General features: G+C 38.5%; 2 protein-coding genes across 5 annotated transcripts in view; one reads left to right on the forward strand and one right to left on the reverse strand.

The window, feature by feature from the left end:
* il4i1 (interleukin 4 induced 1) overlaps positions 1–7,884 on the forward strand; it is a 54,101-nt gene extending 46,217 nt beyond the window's left edge. For all 3 annotated transcript variants that reach the window (XM_017308266.1, XM_008425257.2, XM_008425259.2), the window contains one exon: positions 5,820–7,884. In XM_017308266.1, coding sequence (XP_017163755.1) covers positions 5,820–6,588 — 769 coding nt within the window. In that variant the 3' untranslated portion in view covers positions 6,589–7,884. The remainder of the gene's footprint in view (positions 1–5,819) is intronic.
* An 85-nt stretch (positions 7,885–7,969) lies between these two features.
* timm8b (translocase of inner mitochondrial membrane 8 homolog B (yeast)) overlaps positions 7,970–9,385 on the reverse strand; it is a 3,844-nt gene continuing 2,428 nt past the window's right edge. For both annotated transcript variants that reach the window (XM_008425261.1, XM_017308268.1), the window contains one exon: positions 7,970–8,381. In XM_008425261.1, coding sequence (XP_008423483.1) covers positions 8,214–8,381 — 168 coding nt within the window. In that variant the 3' untranslated portion in view covers positions 7,970–8,213. The remainder of the gene's footprint in view (positions 8,382–9,385) is intronic.

Genomic DNA, 9,385 nt, shown 5'->3' on the forward strand with positions numbered 1-9,385 from the left:
CCGGAGGAGCTGGAAGAAGTGGCTGGGGACAGGGAAGTCTGGGCCTCCCTTCTGAAGCTGCTGCCCCCGCGACCCGACCCCGGATAAGCGGAAGTGGATGGATGGATGGATGGATGGATGGATGGATGGATGGATGGATGGATTAAAGACTTTGGTATTCTGATTTAGTAATGTATTTATATTAGTTGTGCTACCACCCCCACGCCACTAGAGGCAGTAGAAGGCCCGAAAAGATGCGAAAAAGGAGCAGATTTAGAAGTGCACACAAAGCACTTCTAAAATACTGTTTTTTTTTGTTAAAAACTGTGAGGTGCACTGAAGTAAATAAAAAAGAGAAGTTGAAATACATGCTGAGAGAGAAACTCCTTCCTAAAGATGAAGCTAAATCACAGATTTAAAAAGAAAATTTAAATGGGAGACCACCGATAATATAGGAAATGGCGCCCCCTTCACTTCCGGAGTGCAATGGTCCCATTTCCAAATAAGGTAAGAGACTGACAGTGGTCCGTCCCCGCCCCTTCCTGTTTGCTGCAGCGAGGTGTACTTGTGAATCTTCTATCCTTATGTTTATGCTTCTCCCACAATATGGAAGATTTCTTCTTCACCAACAAACTGCACGCCTGTTTGTGCACTGCTTCCTCTCACTGGTGGAGATGGTGTATTGCACTACTTAAAACAGCCTTAAATAATGTTTCAAATGCTAAGTTCGTAAGTGCTTTGTAGACATATTGCTGTAAAACTTTAGAATCAATTAAATTAAGAAATTTAAGACTAAACAACATTGCAGAGCAATATAATATTCCCACATGAAGCTAATTTTTAAAGTTTAATCGGTAATACTTTTATAACAAATTTATGTCAGATCATGATTTCTTGGTTAATGTCAAGCTGTCATAACAAAGATAATTTGGTAACACTTTATTTGAAGGGGTGTGAATAAGACACTGTCATAAACATGACATAACACCTGTCATGAACATGAATAAGTCTTCATGAATATTTATGACTGTTGTCATAAAGTGTCATTCGGTAAATCATGACACTTTTAATACAAAGTTGACATTATTCAAATGTCTTCGTTATGACAACTTGTCATTGACCTAGACAGAATTGACAGAATTCCCCCCTCCTAACTTTGGCAAATAAAGAGTAAATGTTATCTAAATCACAGGACTTGTTGATCAAGAGAGGAATCAACACAGTTAAAAGCTTGCAGGTAAATTAATTTGTTTCCATTTTTTAGATGGGAACAGATTATTTCAGGCGGCTGAAATATTCATTCTCTCCTCTCCCCCCCATAACTTTGGGAAATAAAAAGCAACTGTTTCCAAATTCTCAAAAATTATGTGTGATACCATACTAGACATTTCCTTAATCCAGTAATCTGTCATATTTTACATTAGAACGGGATTCACCAAAAATTCTACACTCAGATCTTTTCAGGAAGTCTTTATTTTTTTGCACTGCTATCGGCCAGATTCCATCCTCTTGTATCAGAAATGGAAAATTATAAATACACACTACGTGTTGGAAACCTGTGTTTGTTGACTGACTTATTTGTCAGGCTTAAGAGACAAAAGTTGAAAAAAGACAGATTGTCTTCGTGTTTAAAATAACACAAAACAGCGTAAAAAGACCTCGTTTATTTATTACTTTTATTTTATTTTGATAGCTGCTGATTAAACTGAAAGTTACAACATTGACATGATTATATGAGTAGTTTTTATCGAGAAATCGATCAGAAGTGCCGTGAAAATGGTCAGATCCGCCGGATCCAAGTATATTCAAGTACACCTCGCTGCAGCAAACAGAAAGAGGCGGGGACGGACCACTGTCAGTCTCATACATAGACATAATATAAGGATAGACGCCTCATGGCCGCTCTCGCCTATTGTCACTGACGAGATTTAGGGCAGCCATCTTGGAGCGGTCCACCACTCCACTCAGCATTATGTGTTTAGCAGCACAATGACGTATCAGCGCATTTAATCGATCATAACACGCTTTCTTGTTACTGGAAACCATATTCAATCATCTATCAAAGCTACATTTATAAACAATTGTATTATTTAAGTATGTTTTTCATACATAGTTTAGCATATTTAAATATGCTTAGTGGCTATAACAATAGAATAGGAATGGAATATTCTGATATTGATGTATGATGAGCATATTACAAAGCACACAGCYRTTCATAATTTATTTAATAAATTAATTAGTAATATCAATACATATTTATAACTATACAAACACAAATAAATAATGATTAATAATGACACAAATAAATAATGATTAATACTGAATAATATATATGGGATACATGTTTATAAGTATGTATGTCAGGCTGGATTCTGTTTTGTTTTCGTTTTGGTTGTTTTCTTTGTTTTGGGAAGTTTGCTGCTTCCTCGTTCCCCCACCAGATGCCACCTTTGAGCAGAGCCCCTGGAGCAGACTGTGGGAGAAGCTGGAGACACACCTGCGGTGCATTAAGGAGACTGATTCTGTGGCTACTTAAGAAGCGGCGAGCTGACATTCGGCGCCTGAGTGTTTGTGTTACCTGGTAATCAAACATTCCAGTGAGAGGCCCTCGAGTTAAGCTCCCGTAGTGACTTTGCTTATGTTTGTTCTCCTTGTCAGGTTTTGCCTGAGGTTTTCCAGCGGTTCCCTGGAGTGGAGTTTAAGGCAAACTCCTGCAAGTTTTCCCGTGTACATCTCCACGACGCTCTTGGTATTACCAAGCAGTGCCAGCCCCGAGCACTCCCCTCCTGGTCCTTTGTCCTCCGTGGATTCCCCTGTGACGCAGCGGTACGTACCGGATGGTGTCCGTGACCTCACGGTGTGCTCATCTCTGGACTGCTGTCGGCCGTCAGCTCGCCCTCCACACAGCCACCTACCTGTCCGTCCTCCCGCGGGCCCCAGGTTCTCTTAGCCGCCTCCGGATTGTTGTCTGCTCCTACAAGTCACTCTCTCTGCTCAAAAGTAAGCCCCCGCCATAATCCACAACATCTCGTTTGTCAGCGTCTTACCTCTACCTCTCACCTACTGTGGCTGATCTGGTGGTGCCCTACCCGAGTCCTGCTCCACATTCACTCCCTTTCCCTTTCCCCTGTACAATAAACTATATTATTGTTTTGAAACGTACTTCTCCTGATTGTGTTCTTTCCTGTGGGTTCGACGACTGGAACTAAACATGACAATGTGTATATATATATATGTTTTTCAGCCAACGAGTTCTAGCTTCAGAGATTCAGCAGCTGAGATTGAGTCCAAAATCCGGTCCGAGATTCATCCATGCTGCAGTGAATCCGTCTCTCTTTATAGATTCTCCCACTTCTTCCTCACATCGTGTCTTTAGGAAACTTTCAAAACAAAAAACGGAAGATTTAGGACGTATCTTACTAGTGAAAGGATTACATATAAATAATAGTCTTTACCACCTGTGTAAACTTTGCTGGTGAATGTATAACACATAATATACGTTTTATAATATGTGTTACATTGTTTCATTTCTAATATAGGCTCTTGTGTCAGATAATCTAAGTCAATGTTAGAGAATAATACAGTTTTTTATATTTACAGGATCTCAGTTATCCTTCATAGCGGCTGAACCTGTATTACACCAAGCACTGTAGCTAATATTAGCTGGTATCTCACCAGCGGACATAAATACAGTAAAGTAATATTCTAGTCACAGAATATACACAGTAATATGTCCATCTTACTTGTAAAATGTTGTCTGTGGAGCCCTCACATCAAAAATCCATTGATCTGAACAACAACATCCCTCAGTGCTGAGGCATCTTCTGCTGTTTTGATTGAGCAAAGTAGGAGGGTATAGCGATCCAAGATGGCCGCCGTATTTCCTGCGCCGGAGCAGCCAATGTGGGGTCTACTCTTATATTATGTCTATGGGAGGAACAAAAGACATAACGAGATATGAAAAACAACATGATCAACTATAATAATAATACGCAGTGTATACGTAAGAAATTTTATTGAGCAAAAGTCAATAACAAACAAATTAATTAGGTACAGAAGAATAACAACCCAGGTTGCTACAACGAGGGTTGTTAAACAAAAATTCAATTTTTTTTATTTACAGTGCCATGTATATTATTGAGAGACTTTTTGTTGGTAGAGTCTTATATATAGAAAAAAATAAGATGAAACTATTTAATCTATGAACGAGGAAATTTTCCTACAACTCTAAAATGATAAATCATATTCATAAATCACATTATTACACGGCCCATCTGTGGCGACGATACAAAAAAGTATCCTGCAGAAACTTTATGTGTCCTACAATGATGGCATGAGGCTCCTACTCAAAGTACCTAGATGGAGCAGTGCTGGCCACATGTTTGTACATAATGTTGTTCCCACATGTGCAGCTGGGCTCAGGAATCTTATGTATAAATACATGTGTAGATGATCTGTGTCATGCAATAATATAATTGCAATTTTAGTAAATCCTGCTTTTAGTACAGTGAGATTCTCTTCAAGATTATGGAATCATTGGCGTCATTTATTTGTGACTCAGTGAATAATGTCATGTTTATTTTTATTTTTCTCTTATTTTACTTGTTTTTATCTTTTTTCTATGGACTTTTGTGTCTGGATTAAAGATATAATTGAATGATTGATATGATTGATTATCAACAATTTGTGAACAGAGCAAAACACTTAGCACGCTATAGATAAATATTATTTAGTTTGGTTAAGACTAATTATTGCACTGTCAATAAATGACTTCTAATGGATGTTCTTAGTTACCAGAGGAACACAGTAACACCTTCATGAGCTCAGAGGGTCAAACTGATGAATAATGAGGATGGATGATCTCTGCTAAAGTATTTCTTGCCATCTTCCATGTTCTTTCAGCAAACAGTTGAGACAGAGATGTTTTTGGTTTCACCACTRTTTACCTGCTGTTATACCTGCCATTCAAAGTATTTTTAAAAGATTGTCTGTTAGTCTGCAGCTCATGTGACCAAACCAGCCGAGGAGATGAAAAGTTAAAACTTTAAGTTTTAACATTTTAATTCAACAACCTCTACCTAACTAGAGGTTGTAGACAACCTCAAGTTGGGTAACCCCAAGGTCTTCTTAAAAGATAGAGTCTTTGAGAACAGTTCTTAAAGATATAGTCTGTGTTTTCAGCAAAGTTGAGCTGACTGTCCAGGAATGACTCGATGTATTTAAAATATGCCACAGATTCAACAGGTTGGCCATCAAGTGAAACTGGAATCACTTTCAGTTCTTGTTTATCTCATTTAATTAGCTCTTCTTCCTTAAGAAAATGAAAAGGTATGTTCTTTTGTGAGGGAATTAATCTTTTACTGTTCCAGTAATGCCAGAATTAATAAGTAATAAAGACTTTGTGGTATTCTGATTTAGTAATGTAATTAGATTAGTTGTGTTACCACCCCCACGCCACTAGAGGCAGTAGCAAGCCAAAAAGATGCGACTAAGGAGCAGATTTAGAAGTGCACCGAAAGCTACAGAATTTGCTAAAAGCTGTGAGCTGCGCTAAGGTAAATAAAAGAGAGAAGTTAAAATACATTCTGAGAGTGAAACTCCTTCCTAAAGATGAAAATATATCACAGATTTCAAAAGAAAACCAAAACGGAAGTATAGGAAATAGTGTCCCCTTCACTTCCGGATTGCAATAGTCCCATTTCCAAATAAGGTATGAGACTGACAGTGGTCCGTCCACCCCTTTCTGTTTGCTGCAGCGAGGTCCTTCTCTCTCTGAGCTGTGAGGGCTGTTGGAAACTGCTTGACGATTTAATTAGTTATTCTTTCTGTGATTTCTTCAGGTACTTTGAAGTGACAGATGGTTTTGACCAACTTCCCACAGCTTTCTACCAAGTTTTAAATGCCACAATCCTGCTGAACTCCAAAGTGAAGCTAATTGATCAAACAGGCGGGGCTAATGTGACTGTAACATATGAAGACTGGCGGAACTCAGGTTCCCTGTCAAAAGTGACAGTGGATTATGCCCTTGTTACGGCCACAGCCAAGGCGACCCTCTTTGTTGACTTCTTCCCTCCTCTGTCTGGTAACAAGATGGAGGCCCTGCGCTCTGTTCATTATGCCAGCTCCACAAAGGTGGTGCTCAGTTTCAAGGAACGCTTTTGGGAGAAAGAAGGCATCAGAGGAGGGAAAAGCATCACTGACCGACCGTCTCGCTTTATCTACTACCCCAGCCATGGGTTCCCAGGTACCACTGCAGGGGCCCTCCTGGCTTCCTACACCTGCTCTGATGACTCCACCCTTTTTCAAGGCATGAATGAGGAGGATCTGATGGCAGTAGCTCTGGAGGACTTGGTGAAAATCCATGGGGAGTATATCCGATTGCTCTGCACAGGAGGTCTGGTGAAGAAGTGGGGCCTGGACCCTTACAGCTTTGGAGCCTTTGCCTTGTTTATGCCGTACCAGCAGGGACACTACGCACGAGAACTGTTCCAGAGTGAGGGACGGGTGCACTTCGCCGGGGAACACACAGCAACTCCTCATGGGTGGATCGAAACTGCCATGAAGTCTGCTCTCAGAGCAGCTAAGAATATCAACAGCTTGACTCTGTAGCGTCATGTCTGTTTTTTTCTCAGAAAAAAAAGCTAAAAATAGTTCAGCTTTTTAGAATCTTTTCAATATCATGAGCCCTGGTCCATTCTCCGCCTGATGCAAGATCTGTTTTATTGTGATGTGGAGATGTTGCTAGGTCTCAGTATCAATAGTTTTAGGTGTATTTCATTGAAGAAAAATGTTTTAAGTCATTCAAACTCAGCGCTGATTCTTGCATAAATTGTCTTTTTCTTGCTCTTCCAGTTTTTACCACTTTTTCTTTTCTTCATGGCTGCTTCCATGATACAAACATCTACGGAAACCATTTCAGTAAAAGGTGCCAACTCGCTGCTGAGTGCACATGAATACAAGCAATAAAAACTTGCTCTTGGATCAACAGATGACTAAGTTCTGTTTTTAATATAGTGCTCACTTATCCTCTTTCCAATACTGCCCTGGGCAATTACCCATATCAAGAACAGGACTGATCGAAATGAATCCATTTAGCTTTGTAGATTTTAAAGTTTTTAAACAGAATGAGATTTTTAATAACTGATGACTTAATATCAGTAAATGGGGATTTTAGCTCAACCTTAAAAATTTGCAAAGCAGAGTATTAGGACACTCCGATTTTTAACATTTCTAGTATTTTGCTTGTTGCAGCCTCTTTATACTTCAGCAATTACTATGTTTTTACTCAAATTAAATTGTGTCTTTAGTTCACTAACTTTAAATGAACTGTTCTAAATTCAAAGTTATCAGGACAAACCCAAAACTTCATGTTTTCATATGTTGTGGAAATCATTGTCTTGTAGTTTGTTTTTGAGCTTAAACGCTATTGCTGTTCTTTTCCCACACTACACCAGGGATGTTGTTTTCACTGACCTGAACACCACCACTAAGTTTTCATCATAACAACCATATTTTTTGTTTGATGGTTAATGTCATAGTAATTAGGATCAAAAATAGAATCCCTAAGCCCCCCCCTGCCCCCCAAATATTATTTATTCATGTGAGACAACTGCCTCCTGTATGTTTCAATAAAACAAGATTGGAACATTGAAGGTGCATTGTGACGTTATATCACCTGACAGTGTCAGTTATTTAAAAAAATTATTGATAAATGGTCAAAAACTGAATCAATATATTAGCTTTTTTAAAGATTAGTGATCAAAAAGAAAACGGTAATCGGTGCACCACTAGTTTTAAAATCACCAAACACAATGGGGAATAGTAAAAGGTACCTTTCAGTAAGCACTTTGTATTCCCTTGTTGCTGAAAATGTGCTATATAAATAAAATGACCTTTACCACTGTGTGTCACACTGGATTGTTACGTTAATCAAAGTATAAGCCATCTATGTATTTCTATGTCTTTCACCTAGAGACAGAAAAAATTTGCACAATATTTAAAGATTTTAATATCATGTAAGACCACTGGATTCTATCAGAACCTTTGTCAAACCTTTGACAATTTTCATGGATTTCACACCAGAACATAGATTATGTGCGAGTTTACAAACTGATTTACATCCAGAAACAAGAGACTTCATCCCACATCTCCAGAGCCCAAAACATATGGTCCTCTCCCATCCACATGACACGAGTAGCTTCTGAGTAAATCGTCCTTCTGGATCAGGTCCATGATCAGTGAGTGCCCTTCTGCACCATCTGTGTGAACCGGTTGGTGATGGTTAGGGTGGTGTCAATGAACCTCTCCACACAGTTCTGAAGACATGTCTCTGTCCGGTAGTCCAGCTTGGAGCCTGGACTATCCACACACTTGTCCCAGCACACGTCTGTGAAACTGTGCACCTGGAAAACACAACAGACAGACGGTCAAATGGACAACTCTGGGAAGACACTGAATCTGACTCAGCTCAGAGTCCAACAGTGTACTGGCTCCTTTCATGGCTGCTGCAAAGCTGCTGAGTTGCAGCAATAACGATAATACCAACAGGCTGAAGATACACAGTAAACTTTTCCAAAGTTTACTTTTTTCCAGTGATGTGGAAAAAATGTTGTTTTTCATAGTTATTTTTACCATCTTATTCATATTATACATTTATAAATGTCACATAAAGCATTTGAAAGCTAACAATTTAGTAATAAATATTTAAAATTAAATAATTACATAAATATTTAATTTTGAGCTAAATATTTAGTTTGTAAACTATTTAGCTTGTTAATTACAAATTGTGTTAGTTTGAAACTAAATATTTAAATAAATATAAAACTATATAAATGTTTAGTTAAACGAAACATTTGATATTGGTATTTAGCTTGTAAACTAAATGTTTAGCTTTTGAATTAAGTGTTTGGCTTGGAACTATGACATTTATAAATGTATTAATATGGTGAAAATATGACTTTGAACAATGAGTAGCATTTTTTTCCCTATATGACAGGCTAAGTAAACCAAAAATATTGCTGTTAATTTTTCACTTTGTAACTTTATAATCAGTACCTGTCAGGCTATATCTGGAGAATTAGATGTGTAGACTGCAATAAAATGTCAACATGAGCCCTCAGTACAGTGAGGAACACATACAGCAGGGCGCCCAATACGTCGATAGCGATCGACCAGTCGATCTCGGCAGGTGACAAACTGATCGCCGCCAGGACGGCGAGACCAGCACTTCCTCTTCTGACAGGCTTATCAAAAATATTCACTAAGATCCTAAAAGTTTGTAGCTTCATTAAAAATAATTAAAAATCAACGAAACGTGTTAAAATTAATAATCTCAGTAATTATTGTTTCAACAAGGTGTTGCGCAATTCTGTGCATTTCGGTTCCATTAGCGCACACACACACACAC

Source organism: Poecilia reticulata, linkage group LG13, assembly GCF_000633615.1.
Source record: "Poecilia reticulata strain Guanapo linkage group LG13, Guppy_female_1.0+MT, whole genome shotgun sequence".
NCBI lineage: Eukaryota > Metazoa > Chordata > Actinopteri > Cyprinodontiformes > Poeciliidae > Poecilia > Poecilia reticulata.